General features: G+C 42.7%; 2 protein-coding genes across 2 annotated transcripts in view; one reads left to right on the top strand and one right to left on the bottom strand.

Annotated features, from left to right (window-relative positions):
• Positions 1-13220, bottom strand: part of LOC308077919 (tyrosine-protein kinase JAK2-like) — a 33063-nt gene extending 19843 nt beyond the window's left edge. The window contains exons 1-4 of the mRNA XM_080418917.1: positions 12956-13220; positions 3612-3898; positions 265-388; positions 8-128 (exon numbers count right to left, since the gene is read on the bottom strand). Coding sequence (XP_080275043.1) covers positions 8-128; positions 265-388; positions 3612-3789 — 423 coding nt within the window. The 5' untranslated portion in view covers positions 3790-3898; positions 12956-13220. The remainder of the gene's footprint in view (positions 1-7; positions 129-264; positions 389-3611; positions 3899-12955) is intronic.
• Positions 13221-16254: 3034 nt separating this feature from the next.
• Positions 16255-21518, top strand: LOC308078161 (uncharacterized protein). The gene is made up of 3 exons (XM_080419283.1): positions 16255-16456; positions 17623-17946; positions 18835-21518. The coding sequence occupies exons 2-3, from the start codon at positions 17635-17637 to the stop codon at positions 19990-19992; spliced, it is 1470 nt and encodes a 489-aa protein (XP_080275409.1). The 5' UTR covers positions 16255-16456; positions 17623-17634; the 3' UTR covers positions 19993-21518.
• Positions 21519-21718: the final 200 nt, after the last annotated feature.

Here is a 21718-nt window from a genome sequence, read left to right as displayed (position 1 = left end):
AACTTACCTGTAGAAACAGATAGGCCATGGTGCAATCATCAAGTACGGGGCTCTCCATGCCCTTAGACGCACCACAGCGGTGGGCACAGGAAGAACTCCCACTGTTATACCAGCCAGTGAAATGGTACCTAGTGAGAAAAGAAACGACAGACACTGAATGAGTGGAGGAAAAGAAATAAGGAAAACTAAATGAGGAAGAGAGTAAAAGGTGTGTTAAATAAAAGAGCGATGGTATTGAGTTATTTCAAGCGTGTCACTTTGTACCGGACTCTGAACACCAGTCTCTCATTGGCCGACTGGTTCAGTTTAAAGATGTGGTTGGGTGGAAACCACATGCTGTCGCTCTCCCTCATCAGACCAAACAGGCTGCAGTACATAGGAGAGATCCCTGGAGGAGAGAGAGTCAGAATTCAAAATGCCTTTATTTTTCCAGTAGGAACTTAAATGTGTCGATGGCAGCAAATATTCAGGCACACACATGTAGACAACTTAACTGTTGTATCAAATCTTAGCTAGGTTTTGTAGTTATCGACATCACTGGTTATAGTCGGTTTGTGAGCTGGCCTAACAAAAGAGAGTAAGTGGATTTCACATTCTAACTTAAAAGTGAGACATTGTTGTAGCCAGTGGTAGTGGCCCTGGTCTGGAACCAGATGTTACTTAATCCATTTAGACCGGGAACGCAGCTGTGTCATTTTAAGATTTCTTTGGCTATTCAAAAATAGCACATATACAAGCTCATAGCGCGGCACCGAGAGCCGACACACACACAGACACACACACACAGACACACATGTTTTGTGAATTTATAGATAGATGATGACGACTGATGTCTAGGCCTTTTCAGTCATCCCTCATTCCCCAAGCTCCTTGATCTGTCCTTAACTAATTCAATCCGGGAACGCATCTCTGTCATTTTAGATTTATTTGGCTATTCAAAAATAGCAGATATACAAGCTCATAGCGTGGCACCGAGTGCCGCGCTATGACCTCGTAGATATGCAATTTCTTTTATCGTGAAAAATTTGCAAATCTTTGAATATATATATTTTAAAGCGAACATTTGTCAAATATTTTGTTCCAGGGACCCCCAGAAGCAAAGATTTGAGTTACAAATGTTTGGTTTAAAATATATATATATTCAAAGATTTGAGTTACACATGTTTGCTTTAAAATATATATATATTCAAAGATTTGAGTTACAAATGTTTGTTTTAAAATATATATATATTCAAAGATTTTCAAAACTTTTCAAGATTTTTCAAAAGCCAAAGAAATCTAAAATGCTTTTCCGGATTGAATGGGTTAAGAACAACAACACTAACGCTTGAAACCCACCAGCCACGCAAGTGTAAGCGCATGGACGCTGACTTCCTTACGCTCAATGTTAATGAATGCAGCCACTGGCTCACTCTCCAGACCTGGCTGCACATGGACGCTCCACTCGTGCATTCCCATTGAAACGCATTGACCAGACGTCCCGATGTGGCCAGGTTTGGCGATAACAGTCGCACTCAAACCTCCGCGCACAATAAAGCGCGTGAGCGGCGCTTTTTTTTTGGGGTGGGTTTCCTGCGTAACACTGACTAAGTAGGCCATCGGTAGACAGGAAATGACATGATACAGTATAGGAAGCACACACACGAGTGTGGGCCCCTGAGCAATGTAGAAGTGTGCTCAAGCACAACAAAGAGGTCGAGGTGTGAATTTAAGCGATGGGCCTGCTGTTGATCGATGTCTGAGCACTTACTATATACTTTTAACTACTGTATATCTTGGCCTTTAAGTCAAAACAGATGATAGAAAACCATCACTCCAATTTTGCATAGTGATCCTTTATAATTGGAATTTGTGGAATAGAGGAAACTACTTGCTTACTGCTTCACCCAGCAGATGGCTGTGATGAGCGCACGGGGGGGAGCTGTAACTGTTAGGGCTTAAGGGTCTTGCTCAGGGACACTTCAACACATAGACGGGGCGAGCTGAGGGTCAAAAGAGAGACCGCCCACTCAGCTACTGCCACCTGTAAAAGAGTTTCAGGTATCGAACTTCATGATTTGATGAAAAAAAAACAGGGAGAAGTGGGAACAGGGGTGAGATAGGTCGCTGCCTCTTATCTGTACCAGAAAAATATTAAGCAAGGGTGTGTGACATAGAGATAGAGCAGAGAAACAACAGTTGACAGCTTCCTGATATGAGAGCTGAGAGAGAGACCACAACTGGGGAGGAAATGACACAGACAGCCTGTGACAGAGACACCAGCAGTACATTCACACAGGGGTAAATGTACTGAAACACTGTTGTTGTCGATGTCGGGCAAAAACCTTGTATCTCCATATTTCAACTTGTTATGATTTTTCATAAATTGATGCCCTACTTTGTCATAAAGAGTGTTGCGCAAAAGTGGCAAAAATAGCCGATCTACAAGTTCACCACTATTTTAGCAGTTTTTTTTGTTTTTTTTACATTTCGAAAGTTAAAATGTAAGTGAAAGTCTGTGGGTTTTTTAAATATTCAACAAATATTTGATTCCCCCAGGGTTCTATACTTGGTCCGCTCCTTTTGTCCTTCTACACCAAATCTCTACAAGCTCACAATGCACTTGTGCTTGTAGATATGCTATAGGGAAACAAAGGCAGTGGTTCTCAAACCGGGGGACCCCCTGAGGTCCTTAAGGAGTTACGGATCTATAACTCAGAGAGTGTATAAATGGAACCGAATGGCCCCATAATAAGGGTCCATTCGGTTCCATTTGTACCCTCTGAGTTTGGATTTTATAGTGTAGATTGGGGTCCCAGAGATAGAAAATGTTATCAATTGGGGTTCCATTGCCTAATGCATAACAAACCTAGCCTGGTAAACCCTCCCTCCGGAAATCTCATTTCTATTTGATTCCAGGAGTGAGTCTGGCCTGATCCGCCTTTCTGCAATATTGGCTGTGTATGCCAAACCTGTGCCAAACGGCCGAGCCTATCAGCGTCGTCGCTCATTGTTCTGTGATTGACAGCTTACGTTGGCCAATCAGGTGGCGAGTTCGAGTGAGCCCAAAACACGAACGGCAGCCATATGTTTCTTGTGCGCTATATTCTCCGCTATTTTTTTACTTCAAAAAGCTCTCTAACTTCTATTTTGAGGCACGGAATTTACTTATAAGATATCGTTTGGATAGAATTTAGTTGTTTAACTTCATATATGTGGTCAATTAATCATGACAAAGCCTATTTAAAAATAAAAATTTAGAGAACCGGTAGGGGCGGTCAGTGACACCCATGTATCCGAATAAGGCAACCCATTTTGGGCATTGGCCGTCTCAAAAGTCCTGTTGCGTCACATTAGACTGGTGAACTGCTGATTGGCTGAAGGGGAAACATTATCATTGGCTGAAGGGGTTGTCAGTCAACGGTATTACTCCCGCCCAACTCCAGCACACAGCCAATATTGCAGAATGGGCGATCAGGCCAGACTCACTCCTGGAATCAAATAGAAATGAGATTTCCGGAGGGAGGGTTTACCAGGCTATAACAAACCGGCGGTCCTTGAAATTAAAACGTTTGAGAATCACTGCACTAGGTTTCATCAGTGGTTTACCTGAACTCGTCTGTCTGACTCACCACATGCTTTGGCTGCATCGATGCATAGCTCCTCCGCTACGTAGTCTCCAGGTGGGTATGTAAGCTTACTTCCTGTTTCGTCATCGCCACCCCCTGCCTCGCCCTTCCCCAGGTAGTAAAGGCACACAGACAGGCATGTTGCGGCCACTTCCTGTTTAGGGTCGAGGTCGAGGGTCATGTCAAGGATCAAGGATTTGGCCGCTGCTATTGAGTTAAGGACAGGCGGCGGGAGAGGCAATGTCCATTAACAGAACACAGGCCATGCGGGGCTCTGGAGAAACATCCGCCTGGCAGGAGAGAGAGGAATGAATGAGGGCGAGAGAGAGGGAGGGAGGGAGAGAGACAGGGAGAGGGAGAGGGAGAGAGAGAGATTTTAACAATCCATTTGTCAAGCTTGTATCTGTGTTCAACAACAGGCTGCCCAAGTGGTCAGATTTGAGCCCAGAGGGGGAGCAGTTAGGGGTTAAGTGTCTTGCTGCAGGGACACCTTGTCAAATCTGGGACATTATGTTTCCCAGGTGGCCTCTCTACGCATTCAGCTATGGCCGCACCATAAATGTAAAAAAAAGATCTCTTTCTGTCTCTCCTAGTGAAATCCACTTCCTCTCCTCAGTGGGTGGACCCATCGATCTGAAGATGCACATACAGTAACTATGCATTGACCATTGGCATATGCAGGGACTGAGCAAGCTGATTTTCCCAGGCAGGGAAGGGCAAGGATGATATTTCAACTAGAAAGATTCATGCACTCATTGTAGTGCATACAGTTATCTCCATCAGGAAGTGTGCCTATGACCTCAGTAGCCTATTTCATTGTCTCCGCCAGGCCGAAAGGCATGGCGAGAGAGTATGTTTTACCCTCCGTCCGTCCGTCCGTCCGTCCGTCCGTCCGTCCGTCCGTCCGTCCTTCTGTCTGCGAGCAGCTAATCTCCGCCACCGTTGGCCCGGTCGCTGTGAAACTGCGCACACACACTCCCTGGATGCCACAGCAGAACCTCTGCCCCACATTTTTCAGATCAGCCTGTCATAGCGCCACCATAAAGCCGACTTTTGCAAAAAAAAATTTTTGCTATTACTCCTACAGATTTTGTCCAAAAAACACGCAAATCGATACACAGTATCTCTATAGTCATGTGATCAACACGGATCTGTCGGATTTTCCATATTCCATCCTGATTGGCTAAAATTGGCTTCCAAAGTATGCAGGATTGGTTCATTTGGAACAAAATGCCTCAAATCATGAACACAGCATGCGATTTCCGTGAAATTTTTCACAGATATTCCCACTTGGCCCAGGAAGAAATGCCACTTGAAAACGTTCCCATCAGCCTCATGGTGGCGCTATAACAGGCCAATTCACGTTTTTAGCTATAACTGCACCGATCTGCGTCAAACTTTGCACGCACACTCCCTAGAGGCCAAGGAAAAACCTTTGCCCTGCATTTTTCACATATGCCTTTTAGAGCGCCACCAGGAGGCTGAGTTTTGTAAAAACACATTTTTTGCTCTTACTCCTTCAGATTCTGTCCAAAAATCACGCAAATCGGTACACAGTATCTCTATAGTCATGTGATCACGATGGATGTGTCCGATATTTCATATTCAATCCTACTTGGCTTCCAAAGTTTGCAGGATGGATCCCTTTTGAACAAAATTCCTCAAATCATGAACGCAGTGTGCCATTTCCGTAAAATTTTACACGCACATTCCCACTAGGCCGAGGAAGAAATGCCACCCTTTTCACATTGGCCTGTTATAGCGCCACCAGCAGGTCTAATTTAGCAAATGCCTGAAATCATGAATGCAGTGTCCGATTGTCGTGCAAGGCCTAAGAAGAAATGGCACCCTTTTCACATTGGCCTATTATAGCGCCAACAGGAGGCCACAATAATCTACCTGACCTGGCGGAGACCTGTGCTCCGAGGAGCACTTTTTCTAGTTTTTTCTCATTTCAGCAATTTAATCAGCAGTATTTTTCCATTCCATTGTGAGTCAAGCACTGATATTAAAATAGAGTTTAGGGGTGTCCCCACATGATTTTGGGTGGGTCCCCAGATGACAGTAAAGTGACAATGTAAGGACTTTTAAGACCTTTTTGATACCTAAACAAAATAAGAAACAAAATAATCAAACAAACTACAAACACTAGTCAAACATTGACCAAATTGTCAAATAATATATAAGAAAGAGGAAAAATGTGTGAAAATACCAGATCTACAAGCTCACAACGCCTCATATTGCCAGGCGTTGTGAGCTTGTAGCTCGGCTATTTTCACAACATGTGGAACCGAGTCAAACAAAATGTAATGCCTCAACTCCTACAATTCCAAGTGCTTATATCAAGGTGGGGGGTCCCCAGTTCAAAATGTGATTATTTTGGGGGGTCGCAGCCTGAAACAAAATGAATAAAAAACAGCATAGTGGTTAACACACAATGCTTTCTGTTACATACAGTACTTGTTTATCTGACAGTACAGTACCATCTAAAACCATTACTCTGACCAACAGGGTGTTTCTGGATTTGTGATACATGCATTGATGTAGGCCTCAGTCACCTCCTTGCGATTGTATTTAACCCATTCAATCCGGGAACGCATCTCTGTCATTTTAGATTTATTTGGCTATTAAACAAGGGAACCAGGGGACCTGGTACTGCCAGACCCCTAGTGGTTGAAATCTGAATGGCCGGAAATCTGAATGGTTTCTAAACTACGTCACGCTAAGCTTGGCCAATCAAAAAGAGGGACATGTAAGAAAACGTTTTCGTCCATATATGGACGAAAACGATAGCAAAAGGGGACCGACAAAGCCTCATGTAGGCCTGACCCCCTGGGTCTGGCAACAAAAATAGCAGATCTACAAGTTCATAGCGTGGCACCGAGTGCCACGCTATGTATGAGCTTGTAGATCTGCAATTTTTTTTTTAAATCATGAAAATGTGTGCAAATCTTTACAAATGTCTTGTAAATCCTGGATCCAACACTTTTCTGCAAGTCCTGTATATATAGACGGATTTACCACAACAGCTTGTCACAGGAGACTCCTGGCCATGGGTGACCAAAACAACATTCAGACTCATTGACTCTGGAAGCGTTGAACCTCCTGACTTCAAGTGCTGCCAAAAATACTTCAGTCGGACTGAATGGTGTGGCTATGGACCCATTGAGCATTACTGTAACATCACCACAGGCAACTTCTGTAAATCTAGCAGGAGGCCCTTTTCCAGAATGAACGAACAGGGTTGTTGTCACATTCAGTCCCATCCTGGGCATCCATTGGTTACACACTGCTGCCTTCCCTGTCCACACCAGGTCAGTCCATATACAGGACAGAGCCCAGTGGAGTATCAGAACTCTCTGAAGTGAATTCATGGATAATATCCTTAGTTTTGCACCAGAACATCATGCTGTTTGTTGCATTGCAGGTTGAAGGGGTGCTGCAGCGATGAGAGAGAGGGTCTTATAAGCTTCCATTGGAACATTACATGGGTCCTGATCCACGTATAGGCACTCTCAAGTGCACTGTCAATTATTTTTCAGATAAAGCTTTGCGTCCTTTTATTGTGTTGTGTGAGTGGGGGGGGGGTCTTACATGTTGTACTGACCCCTGCTGATGCTTTGGTTATTCAAAAATAGCAAATCTACGAGCTCGTAGCGCGGCAATTGGTGCCGCGCTCTGAGCTTGTAGATCTGCATTTTTTTTTGAAAGATCTTGAACATTTGTGCAAATCTTTGAATTTATACATTTTTAAAGCGAACATTTGTAACTCAAAGCTTTGCTTCTGGAGGTCCCTGGACCTCCAGAAGCAAAATATTTTACAAAAATAATAAAAAGCTCAGTTGTGATTGGATTTCGCTGCCCCCGAAGTTGTGGGGCACCAATCAGGGCCCAGTATGCAAATATGGGGCGGGTTTATCACCAGAGGCTTTTTTTTTTATCCACCCCTTGGAAATGCAGGTTCCACACAGAGATTCCAGACTAATATCTACGCAGTGATATTAGTCTGGCCATGCCAGGCTAGCGTACGTGCGGTTGTTGTATCCTGTCTTGGTGTATGTTGCATGATTGCATCATTTGATCGATGGTTGGTGTTTAAAAGAAAAGCAGTAGTATTTATGTGCATGTCTGTGTCTGTGTCTGTGTGTGTGTGTGTGTGTGTGTGTGTGTGTGTGTGTGTGTGTGTGTGTGTGTGTGTGTGTGTGTGTGTGTGTGCGTGTAATTTCTAATTTGTATATCTATCTGTATATATACATTTTAGCTGCTTGTACCAGTTACAATGGGTCGATTTTACACTCTCATAATACTGTGTATTAACTGTATATAACTAACAGTAAATCTCTTTGTTAGCGCCCAACATGCTGTCTATACAATATCCTTCTTCTTTAGTCTTATTTTTTTCTCCCTGGCAAGTTAGTTTCTATTTTTCTCTCTTTCTCATCAGCACAGCAAATCATTCTGCAGTGTGGAGTTACAGGCAGCAAGGTTTTTATCTTATCTCAGTAGGACGTAGCATAAAATAGCCTACAGTGCATGCAAGCATGTGCGTGCACACTCTCACGCACGCAGGCCACAGGCGTATAGATGTATTGTACATGACGATGTACTACATTGTGAAAGGAGAAGAACACTCATATTTCTTGAGAAATTCTTGAGCTAAGTTTGTAGTTTGTGTGAGTCTGCCATTTGTGGTTTTGATCTCAGATCTCTATATTATCCCTTCACATACACTAATACCGAAAGCACACCAGGAAACAGACAGCATTGTGTACCAAAGTGTCTCATGCAGTACAAAGGAGGGGGGTTTTACTCACCAAAATGTTACTTTATTTACCCATTTAAATGATGTCTTGCCGTTGCCTGTAAACCAGTAATGAAGGTTTCTGAACTATATGCAGTAGATTCCATCTAAAGTTATGGCTATATGGTTTTGATTGATTGGTGTTTTTATTGACAAGAATGCACATGAACATACTGTATATTTGTACATATCTGTCAAAAGGATAAAACGCAAAAACGCTCAAAAGCTTACAACTTTTACAACTCAAGTAAGCATCAAATAAACTGATTATATATGCATGAAGTCTGTCCAGACAATGACTGACAGATCAGTAGAATATGGACCCTTACTTAAGTCTGTAACTCTGAGAGTTATGGGGTCCTTGAACTTAAAAGGTTTGAGGGCCACAGTTCTGGGGTGTACCCTCAAACAGGCAGAGTCGTGCTGCCTTCAGCAGCTCACAGAAAAAAAGCAAAGGAGGTACAGCACTCCCTAATTTCTGTTATGCAATGACAATCTGACCGAATCATTTTTAAGCTGAATATCACTTAAAACTTTATCTTAACCACATTAACGTCCCTATTTTCATCATATTTCGTCATTATATAGGCAAATATATTGCGAAGTCTTTCAAAAACAGCAGATCTACAAGCTCGAGTTGCAGTGCGAAGCATTGTGAACTTGCTTAACTTATATTCTATATTCTCGAATAGCCGAAATATAAAATGGGGCTTAAACAGCCAAATATAAAATAGGGCTCCAAGCCATAAAATACTGTATAGCCAGCCTAAGCAGGCTGTTTTAACGTTATTCTCATTTATATTTGCACCATGTCGAGATGACCAAAATGTTATCATTAGTGTTTAGTATCAAGGACAAGGTCATACAACACATTTTTCACACCACTCTGCATCATCTGCTTCAACTGAACCACAACGTTGTGAATCACATGTGAAAACAAAAACACACCAAGGCTTTCGTTCAGAACATCTCAATCAATGACCAGTTGAAGTCTATACGTGTGTGTGTGTGTGTGTGTGTGTGTGTGTGTGTGTGTGTGTGTGTGTGTGTGTGTGTGTGTGTGTGTGTGTGTGTGTGTGTGTGTGCACACGTGCGTGCACCCCTGTGTTTATCATAGCAGCCAGCCTGAGAATGTTAGGCCAGTTCCATGCTGTGTTGCCTTATCAGGGCCTTGGTGCTAGCTGAGGTCTGAGATATCAGCTCAAGCAGACACTGCTCTGATGCAGCGAGCTGATGTCAGCAAACCTTCCCTATTTGTTTGTTTTCCAGCTTAGCCCAGTGGTTTTCAACATGATAGTGCCCAAGGCTCACCCAAAGGGCACGTCAAAATCTCAAGGTGTGGTCCTGGGACCCCCAGGGGTCCTTGAGGCAGTTGCTGTGGGTCCCCAGTCAAATGAAGAGTAGTTTAATTTAACTGTAATTCATTTAATTTAATATTGTTACAATAAAAAAGTGTTCGAGTGACACTGTTATTCAATATCACCAATGGGGTTCTGTACTGGTAATTATGATATTTTGATCATTTAATTTCAGTTTAAACCAAAACATTATTTTCTCAACGGGGTCCACATATGAATCATTTGAAATTACAGGTCCATGGCCTAATGAACGTCAATTTTGGGGACTTTGACCGTTTCAAAAGCCCTGTACTAAAGAGTGAACTGCAAATGACCAATGAGCCAGTCAAGTCATGATAGGTTCAACCGGAGATTTGGTGAAATCAAACAGCCAGCTCAGATTTTGAAGAAGTACAGGGAAACCCCCCACCTCCAGAGGAAGAGTGTCAACTCAAGTAATATTGTAGGTTGAAAAAACTGAAGATCCGGGCACTTCAGTTAAAAGAGGAGAACGGGCTTTATCAATCAGGTCTTCATCAGGGCAATGAATGTAGAACAAACACACTCCAAAAAATATTAGGACATGTGCAAGTGAGACAGTAAATAACATGGGTGGTGTTGCGATTAATAAAATCGTCAATCTTATAGGTTTTTGGGGTCTTAGACTTGAAACCAACAAATGTTATTGTCTGGAGAACATTGGAGCAATGTGGACAATGCACACATTTAAAAACACTGATTAGTCTATTGAGCCAAGATTGCTTCTTTGCAGGAGGGAGGTAACTATGAGCAAGTTTGTCTCTTATTGTGGGAGCTCTTCTGAATGCAAACACAGGGGGTTCAGGGAACACTCTCATAAGGGCGGGGTCGCTTGGCCCATAGGGAAACCTTCTGGATTCACTCTCTTGATGCTCTCACCGCTCCTGGGGTGTTTTATGTGTTTTCATTCATTCCTTTATATTTATGGTTATTATGATATGACATGCTATGGGCCTATTGTGATTTTGATGTATTAAAGTATAGTATTATTGTTTGTTGTGGTTTGGTATATAGATATTTCATGTTCTAAATGATGAATTTACCTGGGAGTCACTCAGGTGCAGCCTCCTAGTTGTTGATTGAGTGGTTGTTCTTGTGTAATTACGCTCTAGTAACTGCTATGCCCCCAGGTGCATATAGCAGCTTGTTAAATGGTTAATTACTAGGCATGTTTTCAACACTATTTAATGACAGTGTTTGTTCTGCATTCATTCCTGACCTGATGAAGACCTGATGGTCGAAACATGTTGGCATTTTAATTAATAAAGCCTGTTTCTAACTTTCTGAGGGGGGAAGGAGGGGTCTCCTGTCCTGCATAGACTATTACTATTTTACTACAAGGCTACTGCCTGTCAAGGGTGGTGTTAGTCAGCTCTCTTTCAATAGAAACACTATTTGTGTTTCTCTATAATGTGTTTCTATTGTTGTTGTTTTGTGAGAGTGTAACTAACTACATTTAATAATCCTTTATTAAGAGCAGACCAATCAATACAGGAAACAAGAACATCAATTCTAAACCTAGACTTTTGCAGTATTGTATCACAGATACAAAAGCAAAACTCGATAAAACACATCTATGATGATAGTCTTGATCCAAGGCTATTCTAAACCCAGATGTAGCTCTAGTCAGGTTGGTAGCTCCAAAGTCACTCATAGGGTGCGTTCGGAAATTACGCACCGGAGCACACTCGCCTATTAGTTTGTATTGGCCAGTGCGCTCAGTGCTGTATTTTCGAACGCGCCCTATCATGTCATACCCTATACCAGTGGTTCCCCCAGGGGTCCTTGAGGGGGTTCCAGGGGGTCCCCAAATAAGCTATTTTCAAAAAATCTTGACATTCTTTGAAAATGTTGAATATTTTTTTCATTTTTAACACCAAAAATCTTGTATGCATGGGTTCTGATGCATTGTGAGCTTGTAGATCGGCTATTTTCAAATGGCAGGAGTGTATATGTTACAGTATGATTGGAGAACCAGTACGATTGAAGAAGGCTCGCTCGTTTTTACCACCCACCCAGCAATTCTGTAGAAGCAACACTAGAGGGAGCCACAAGCCAGGCTTGTGCACAAGCATATATTGCCGCGACCACACACACACGTGCGCGCGTGTGTGACCGGCTTCGAGTGCTATCAATGCATTGAATGGGGAAATAGGCGAGTTTATTAGACCTTTCAATGGGCGAAATAGGCTACTACCTACCCGCGATTTATCAGACCATTCATTCAGGAGCTACTGACCTACTTGGAGGCGGAGCAGTCCGCACAACAATATTTACGATTCTGTGCCTATCGGTACATAACTCAAACGGCGCTGAGTAGGCACAGGCGAACGTCACACCGTTCAGGACGGCAACTCGGTCGCCTTAGCTCCCTCTGTGGTCCTTCACGGGGTGACAGTTCGCCTGTGACTGCGCGCCTCCGTCAGGGTCCAAAACCAAAAGCGAAACCTAAACTGAACTATTAAGTCATGTCAGTTGGTAGGTTAGTATGTCTTGATAACACCCAATGAATGGTCTGATAAATCGTGGGTAGGTAAGTAGGTCGCCTATTTCGCCCATTCAAAGGTCTAATAAACTCGCCTATTTCCCCATTCAATGCAGATAGCATTCGAATCAGGTGGACTGTTAAGATACTTTTATTGTGTTCTGCTGGCTTTTGTTTTAGTTTCTCCCTGACACACACACACACACACACACACACACACACACACACACACACACACACGGAGAAGGAGAAGGAGGACTCGCGAGCCTCGCTAATAAACCCTGTCTCGAAAAGCCCCGCATCGCCCCGAAGCCCCGTGCCTAAAAACGAGCGCTCTGTCTTCAATCGTACTGGTTCTCCAAACGTACTGTGACATATATAGGGCTGAAGTGGTTAATGTATATGTTTTGTAATAATAATCCAAATCTACAAAGTAACTAAAAGTTTCAAATAATTGTAGTGGAGTAAAAGTACAATATTTGCCTCTGAGATGTAGTGGGGTAGAAGTAAAGTAAAAGTACTTCAAAAGTGTACTTAAGTACAGTACTTGAGTAAATGTACTTACTTTACGCCACTGGACGGATATGGTCCACTTTGCCAGTTTGCATCGGGTGATTGACAAGAAAGTCAGCACATAATATCCAACAAACAACACAAACCACCACTGTGTGTGTAGACTACTTACTTATACGCGTGTTCGCAGCTCCTTTCAACAGTTACCGTTAGGTATTCACTATTCCAAACCCCCCTTTGTCTTATCTTCACGTTGGTGGTATGTCAACAAAGCCCTCCCAGCAGGCAGTGTCCATTCAGTCAGTGACAGAAGTTTACTCCATAAGCGAGGAGGATTCAGCCTTTTTCGCTGCGGTCAGCGCTATCTATCGCATTCGCATAGTTAATGAATTTGCTTTGTATTTGACGGTTATAACGTGACGTACAGTGTGACAGACAGTAGGCTACCAAAGACACCCCACCCACAGCACCTCTGTTCACTTTTCACTATTAGTCAACACGCGAAATGATCAGTTTGGATGAGTAAAATAAATGGGCGGAGGAGTAGACAGGGGTGTGTTCGCTCTAATAGTCAAATCGCCAGGGTTAAAGCTGCAATCCGCAAGTTCCATGCCTACCTAGCCTTGGATCGTGGCTATCATAGATGTATTTTTTATCGAGTCTGACTTTTACTTTCGTGTCTACGATAGTCTTGGCTAGCACCCCCCGGTGCGTCCTGCACTTTCACCAGTAAAGCCCGCACTTCTCCGTACATGTACAAAAATATATATATAAGGTGCTTACCCGGTTTGCCCAAATGTTAACACGCGCTTCGGAGTCTTTGTTCAATGTATTAGTCAGTATTTGTCAATAAAGAAGTGTTTTAATACCGTCTGTGTCGGATTCTGTCGGAAGTTCCTGTATTCCTCAATGGGCAGTAGTGACGGGCGCATCCGGTGAAAGCCGGAATTACACTCAATGTAAAACGAGGAGGGCAGGATAGCATTCAGCCACAGACGGGATTAAAACAAATATCTATTGAAAAATACGGACTAATACATTTCACAAAGACTCCGAAGCGCGAGTTAACATTTGGGGCAACCGGGTACGCACCTTATATATGTTTTTTGTACATGTACGAAGAAGTACGGGCTTTACTGGTGAAAGTGCAGGACGCACTGCGGGTGCTAGCCAAGACTATCGCAGATACGAAAGTAAAAGTCAGACTCGATAAAGTACATCCATGATAGTCTTGATCCAAGGCATGCCTATTGCCTACCGTGATCCGAACCATGGTCTCCTGCGTGTTGTTGTTGGCCTGGTGGGGAGTCTGGGGACCAATTTCTACAGCTCAGCCCAGTGGAAATCCCGACCCTGAAATATTGGTCAGGGGAGATATTAGGCAGGGTACTGCACTTTTGAGTTGTTTGTGACCTACGCCAGTGGTTCTCAATCTCAACCTTTTCAGGCCGTGACCCCCCAAACTAATCATATTTGAACAAGGGAGACCCCCCCAGACACACACACACACACACACACACACACACACACACACACACACACACACACTCTGTGAAGCACTTGGAATGTAGGAGTTGAGGCATTTTGTTTGACTCCACAGATTCTGTTCCACAGATAAATATTGTGAAAATAGCCGATCTACAACCTCACAATACAGCTTGTAGATCTGCTATTTTCACAATCTTTGCCTATTTAATTATTTTGACCATTTGGCCAATGTTAGACCAGTTTTTATAATTTGTTGTTTGTTGTTTTTTCATTTCTTAAAAGTCCTTAAATTTGTCACTTCCCCTGTCACCTGGGGACCCCCCCCCCCAATCATCCTGGGTGTCCTGACACACAGGTTGAGAACCACTGATCCTACGCTCAACCAGGTGTCCTACCCGATACCATGGGGTCTAAATATCTCAGTGGAGGAGTAGGACTAGACCACTTACTCCTACAACCAAAAGTTGTGCTAAAATAGGCCTACTGTATTTAACATATATTCTAACGATACAGAATACAGATGGTTAAAATAACGTTTATTCGTTCAAATAATTCCCGGACTGTAGCTTTAACTCTAGTGTGTGTACAGATGTAACGGGGTCAATTTGGTTAGGCTACACTCCAGAGCTACAAATGGATGCCAAAATGGTTGCTAAAAAATAAATAAAAATGGGTCAACTTTGGAAAAATGCAATCTACATAACATTGTGTAGCACTGTAGCTCCTCTGCTGTCTCGTGGATCATCAGGTTTCTGAATTTAGCATGAAGAAGTATCTCATCGCCAGTGGTGGAAGAAGTACTCACCTTTTTAGTAAAAGTATCATTACCACAATGTAGAAATACTCCGTTACAAGTAAAAGTGTAGTATTCAGAATTGAGTAAAAGTACAAAAGTATGGGCATCAAAATACACTCAAAGTACCAAAAGTAAAAGTAGGCTACTCATTATGCAGAATATGTCCCATTTCAAAATAGCAGATCTGCAAGCTCACAATGAGTCGCTATTTTCAAATAACCGAAATAAATCTAGAGCTTAAGTGGTTGATGTATGTTTAGTAATACAAATCTAAATCTAAAAAGTAACTAGTATAACGTTTTCAAATATTGTATAGTGGAGTAAAAGTACAATATTTTCCTCAGAGATGTAGTGGAGTAGAAGTAAAAGTGTTGAAATTGGCAATACTCCACTAAAGTAAAAAAGATACCTCAAAATTGTAAGTACATGTACTTGAGTAAATGTAGTGTACTTAGCTACTTTACACCACTGCTCATCGTGTCAGTACAGATCCATAAGGTCAGACCGCTCGATCGCAGAGGTAGAGAATCACGTAACCTTAGCACCACCAAGTGGTTTATTTTTGACATTGCATCTCTTTCGTCACCCTATTTTAATTCGGTAATCGTTTCCAGTGAACTGGCTTTTTAGCCTACATATTATATTATGAGGAGGACTGTTTACATTTAATGCCTTTTAATAGTGAGATGTCGTATCACTTGTTTCTCCCCCAAAGGACTTTCTTATGCAGTGATAATGATAAACAAAGGCATTGGAAGGGTTAATTAATTCATCCTTTCACACAGTGCAAGAAACAAGAATACCAAAACGCTCGCCCCAAAACACAGTCGCCCCCGGGGCAAATCTTCCGACCGCGGAACGGTCCCCCACCTGGTATTCCTAAACGTAACCCCAGTCAACTAAACAACCTAACCTTATTATTCCTAAACGTAACCTCAGTAAAACGGTGCCAAACCCTAAGCGTATTCCTAAACTCAACCTCAGCAAAACCCAACCCTAAACTTATTTGAAACCTTATCCTCAATAAAACAAATACAAGAAAAATGGGGGCGAGCGTGTTTTGGGGCGAGACTTCTGCTAACCCAGTGCAAAGATGCTTCGGAAGCAGGAAGGAAGCTGTCGTTTGTATTATGTATACCTCTGCCTTCTTCTCAATGAGCGACGACGGGCAGCGTTGATCCATCATTCATGATATTTTTCGAGGAACGGCAATGGTTGGGTGGTGTATCACTTATAGATAACAGCGATTGTAAAAGTCGTTAAAGATTAATTAGGTCAATTTAGCCTTTTATTATTTTGTTCTCTTCCGCCACACTCGTGGCTTCTTTTGACGTCTTGGTGCCGTTAGGTAGCCTACATCATTACAGAAGATAAACCTGCAGTAAAAAGGTGGGATTGAATGATCAAGGTTAAGTCCACTACTCATTGCATGAGGTTGTTGTTGTTGGTTGGTGGTGGTGGGGTATTTGTCACTGCATGTACATTTGCACATAGGGTGAAATTCGTATGCCTAAATTGACATTTCAGACCGAATTTCCTCATGATTTCTTTTTGTATTATTTTTTTGTTGTTGAAAATATTATACGTACAAAACAAATCAGGTAATCAAGCAGCACATACATCAACATGAAATACATGCACAATACAGGGACAAAAAGATAGTTTTTTTCCTGATGATGATAGTAGGTGAATAATCATCATTGCATCATAGTCTATCAATCACATCCAGTCACTTAGCTCCAGACATTCTGAAACTTTAAATACCTGGCTGGGACAAATGTAAAACAACACCAAAAAAAGCTTCTCTAATGAGCCTCATCAAATCTAAAAGTCTTGCCCATGTGGAGGCATGCCAGAAGCTCCTCCACATCCACAACAAACCATTTTAGGATTCAGAGCCAATGTGATTCTGTGGCCTATTGACTCTCCAGAGACTATGGTGCATTAGCCTCACATTGTATATTGCAGTTGTTCTCAAAGTGGGGTTCAGGGACCCTCGGGGGCCCTATTTTGAGGAGGTTCCAGGGGGTCCCCAGCAAATTAGATACCATCACAATCAGTTTACCACTTTAGTTTACCACTTTAACCCTATTTTATACTTTGACTGTTCAAAAATAGCCAATCTCCAAACGTGTGAGCTTGTAGATCTGCCATTTTTTAAAAAGTAATTTGGAAATGTTTTAACACAAATTTAAATATTCTGTTCTGGGGGTCCCTGGCACAAAATCTTTTCAGATGGGGGTCTGCAGCCTAATACACGTCAACTTATCTCTTTATCTCTTGCACTAGATGCGCCCAGACCTATGTTTTATGCTATGGTGTTTCATGTCTGTTGTTGTCCTGTACTGTCTGTATGTTTTAAACCACTACTCTTGCTGTAAACCTAATTGCCCTTCTGGGACATTAATAAAGACCTTGAACCCTTGACCTTGAACCTTAGGAGTCCTTGACCTTGACATGAAATGTTTCAGAACCACTGGTATGTTGCAATAGCAGATCCGTTAGCTATTTTATTTGTTATCGTGGTATATTAACATATATTCTGTCTCAAACAGAAACAAGTCACCATGTCGACGTCCTCTGACAACCTGCAGTTCCGGTTCCCTGCCCATGGTGATTCTGTCCTTGGCAAAATGAACGCCTTGAGAGAGGCCCGCCGCTTCTGTGATGTTACACTTCTCATCGGGGGACTGCACGGTTCCGCTGCGTGCTCCCCTCTTCATTTCCATGGTCACCGTGCAGTGCTGGCAGCATCCTCAGACTTCCTGCGTGACCAATTCCTCCTCCACGAGGGGCGGGCCGAGCTGAATGTGAGCGTGGTGCCCAATGTGGAGGTTGGAAGGAGACTCCTCCTGTCTTGCTACACAGGACTACTTGAGGTGGGACATCATTTAGATGTTTGTTTTTGCTTCTCAGCTCTTTTTTAAATGAATCCGTCTATGTCAACACTCAGTGTGTGTGTGTGGGTGGGGGGGGGGGGTGGCTAGAGTGACAGGCAAGGGCCTATGGCATTGGTTCTTAAAGTGCCCCCCCCACCCCCCAGGGGTCCTTGGGGGGGTACCAGGGGGTTCCCAGCAAAATGAGTAAATTTTGCATTCAATTCAGTTTAACCACTTGAGCCCAATATACATTGGCTATTTGAAAATAGCCGATCTACAGGCTCACAACGCGTTGCTTTGCGACACGTTGTGAGCTTGTAGATCTGCTATTTTCTTCTTTCTTCATTCTTGCAAAAATGTTTAACATATGGAATATTTTTAAAACATTTTAACACAAATCTTGTATGGCGGATCCCTGGCACAAAATATTTTCAGATGGGGGTCCGCGGCCAAATACATATCAATTTGGGGGTCCTTGACAGTTTGAGAACCATTGGCCTATGGGGTAGTTCAGAGCCATGCGTCACCTCCGTTCACTTCATCGGGCCAGTCTTCTACAGAGCCTTCTATTGGCGAATAGTGACACAGTCCTGAACCGGAAGTTTACAGAATACACTGGAGTCTATGAGCGTTTGTCACTATTTCGAGTTTACATGAACCACATGACCGGCGCTGTTTCTGCCCCGTCATTGACGTAACTCTCCAGTAGAAGGCTCTGGGGTATTGGTTGGCAGGGCACTAGGGGCAGAGAGTGACAGACCAGAGGCTATGGTAGACAGGGCACCTGGTCATATTTTGTCCATGTACCCTCTCTGGCATACCCACCTTCAACTTCAACTACCATCACACCACTGGTTTAACCGTATTATTCCATTTATCTTTTTGTAGATCCCACTTCGAGAACTGGTGAATTATCTGACTGCAGCCAGTGCCCTCCGGATGGGCCAGGTGGTAGAGAGGTGTGCTCAGGCTGTCTCCCAGTATCTCAATCCAACATTGGCCCACTTGAAACTGGAGAGACCTGCAGGGGGGGAAGGAGAGGAGACCCAGCAACCAGACAGCGGTTGGCCAATTGTTCGCTTCCAAGACCAGCAGGAAAGAGACACACCCAAGCCCAGCATCTGTCTCCAAGATCAGAGGGAAGCAAGTATAGAGGGAACTGTTTCAAATGGACCAAAGTCAGAATGGAATGGTCAAGAGGCCATGGTGGATAGTCAGGAGCTGTGGGAGGCCAAAGAAGATGAGAAGGTGGGTGGAATTAAATCAGAATTATCAGAGGACACAGCCAATCAGGAGGGGATTCTGGATTCAGAGGACATCGGAGAGACCCAGCATGTACACACCAACAGCTCCTGCTACGATATCTACCCATTTATAGGTGCCCACAGGCGCAAACGGCGGCCCCCCACACTCTTTAGAAGTAACGGGTCTCCCTCTTCAAACAGGGGAAGTCCCACTCTGAGTCCTGAGTCAAGATTGGCAGACAGCTCCCAGGATCGTGGGATACAGGAGGAGGAGAGTCCAAGGGAGGAAGAGGAAGAGTACATGCTGGCAGCTCACATGCAAGAAGGTGGAGGCTCCTCAGAATCCCAAATATTTTGCCTCACCGGGGCCCACCTCTCAGAGAGTCACCTGTCTAGAGCAGAACTAACAGAAGACACAAGCAGCCTATTGGTCGAGAGGCCATACCTGTGCAGGAGGTGTGACCGGGTCTTCCAGCACCTGGAGAGTTACGTGGGACACCTGAAGGAGCACAGGCAGTACTTGTGCCTGCTCTGTGGCAAAAGCTTCTCTCAGAAGAGTAACCTGACACGCCACATCCGCGTCCACACCGGGGTCAAGCCCTTCCGGTGTCCATTGTGCCACAAGACATTTTCCCAGAAGGCCACCCTGCAAGACCATCTCAACCTGCACACGGGGGATAAGCCCCACAAGTGTAACTACTGTGCTGTGCACTTCGCACACAAGCCAGGCCTACGGCGCCACTTAAAAGATATCCATGGAAAGAGTAGCCTGCAAAACGTGTTTGAGGAGATTGTGGAATGATGCTGAATCAGTATTTATGGATAGGCTGTTTTATAAGTTTCTGTTGACACTGACAGTGTCGGACTTCAAAATGTCATTTTTTCAGTTGAAAATGGCCTTTCAATGAAGAATACATTAGCCTTACATTTGTTCTCAATGGCTACAGTACAGATTAACTTATTAATATTTCAGTCAGATTTATGATCTGATCTTGCCAGAATGTGTTAATATGTAGCTCTCATTATTCCCAAATTAGATATAGCTCACATTTTTTGAAACATGCTGTAATTATGTGGTCACTCACTTTAGGACTTTGTGATTAGATCTATAACAAAACAAAAATAACAATGCAATGGCACAAAAATACCAAGGCCATACTAAATGATTGCTTGAAAATGTCACATAAAGCTTGAACGAATGAATTGTCAGCAAACGACTTTTGACATATTTCAGTAACTAGTGATCACATAAGCTCATCCATGTTATTGTCAGTGATGTACTTTTGTATTGACAATGATTTGAGTCAAAGCCAGTTTGAGCCAAATCTCAAGATTTATACTTTGTCATGCAACAGTGTCGTGCACCGAAAATAGCCAATCTATGAGCTCACAACACGTCACAGATGCGACTAATTTCGGTGCGTGACACCATCGTACAATGGAGCATAAAATAGCCTTTATAGTGCAAGGTACAGCGTATTACAAGTAACTGATGAGTTTAGAAGGGCAGCCTGAGATGCATTGATGCTTCTGGCTAATGGATGAATATAATGGCCATAGGGTTTTTTCTTCTCTGATCTGAAAGCACTGCTGCTGTATTTAATTCTGTAGTATTGTACAGTGGTTGTACACTACGGTGCTCAACCATAGATTTCCCGTTTATGTCTGTGAAACACACATTTGAGACTACTTTTGCACTTTATATGGGATTCATCATGTCTACTAAAAGCATAGAAATGGCATTCCCAAATGCTATCTACAGCCAAAGATTGCATAGTTTTAGATTAGTTTTATAGTGCCTATAATCTCTCTCTCTCTCTCTCTTTTTTTTTTACCGAATGGGTTCCCAGATTGTAGTGCCTAAAATACATCGAGAATTTAAATGAAAAGAGTGGATAGGATGGGGGAGAACAAAGATGGTTGTGATGTACTACTGCAAACGTAATTGTCAGCAGTTACTGTAAAGTATGTGATGTTTTGTCTAGCTTTATAATATTTTTGGTGAAGTCAACTAGGAAAATAGAGTAGCTTAGGTAACTTACATGTAATTAGCCCTAATGATTGTTATAATGGCAATTAGCTGATATGTGAGAAATACATGGTTGTCTGAAAGAAATGGGCTATTTTGGACATCATAACACTATGAAAATGTTGTCTTGTTTACTTGATGAATTAAAAAAATGTGCCAATCTTTTAAATAGTATTATACTGTAGTTCAGATCTGTTATTCAATTGTTATTGTTATAATCTTTTCATTACTGTAGAAGATTGTGATTTACACATTTGAACAAGCGGTGAACTATACACTGCTTTAAAATGGTATTTACATTTCAGGACCCATGTTCTTTGTGCATTTGTTTGCTTTCATATTAATCAAATTTACAAATGTTTATTATTCAAATCAAGTCAAATCATTCAAGTCACATTTATTTCAAAATGTAGTGAATTCAGTAAATTGACTCAATAAACGTAATAAAGCAATCTGCTAACTTTCGATTACATTGCCTTTAAAACGGTGGTCCTCAAAG

Source organism: Gymnoscopelus braueri (assembly GCF_963280865.1).
Source record: "Gymnoscopelus braueri genome assembly, chromosome: 22".
In the NCBI taxonomy this organism is placed as follows: Eukaryota; Metazoa; Chordata; class Actinopteri; order Myctophiformes; family Myctophidae; genus Gymnoscopelus; species Gymnoscopelus braueri.
Note: the sequence above shows the minus strand (reverse complement) of the source record. Positions and strands in the feature narration are given on the sequence as shown.

What these genes read in the sequence shown, in the direction of transcription:
- LOC308078161 (XM_080419283.1), top strand. Translation starts at nt 17,635, where the DNA reads ATGTCGACGTCCTCTGACAACCTGCAGTTCCGGTTCCCTGCCCATGGT. An exon ending in GCTACACAGGACTACTTGAG is followed by an intron (nt 17,947 to 18,834) that starts GTGGGACATCAT and finishes ATCTTTTTGTAG; the next exon opens with ATCCCACTTCGAGAACTGGT.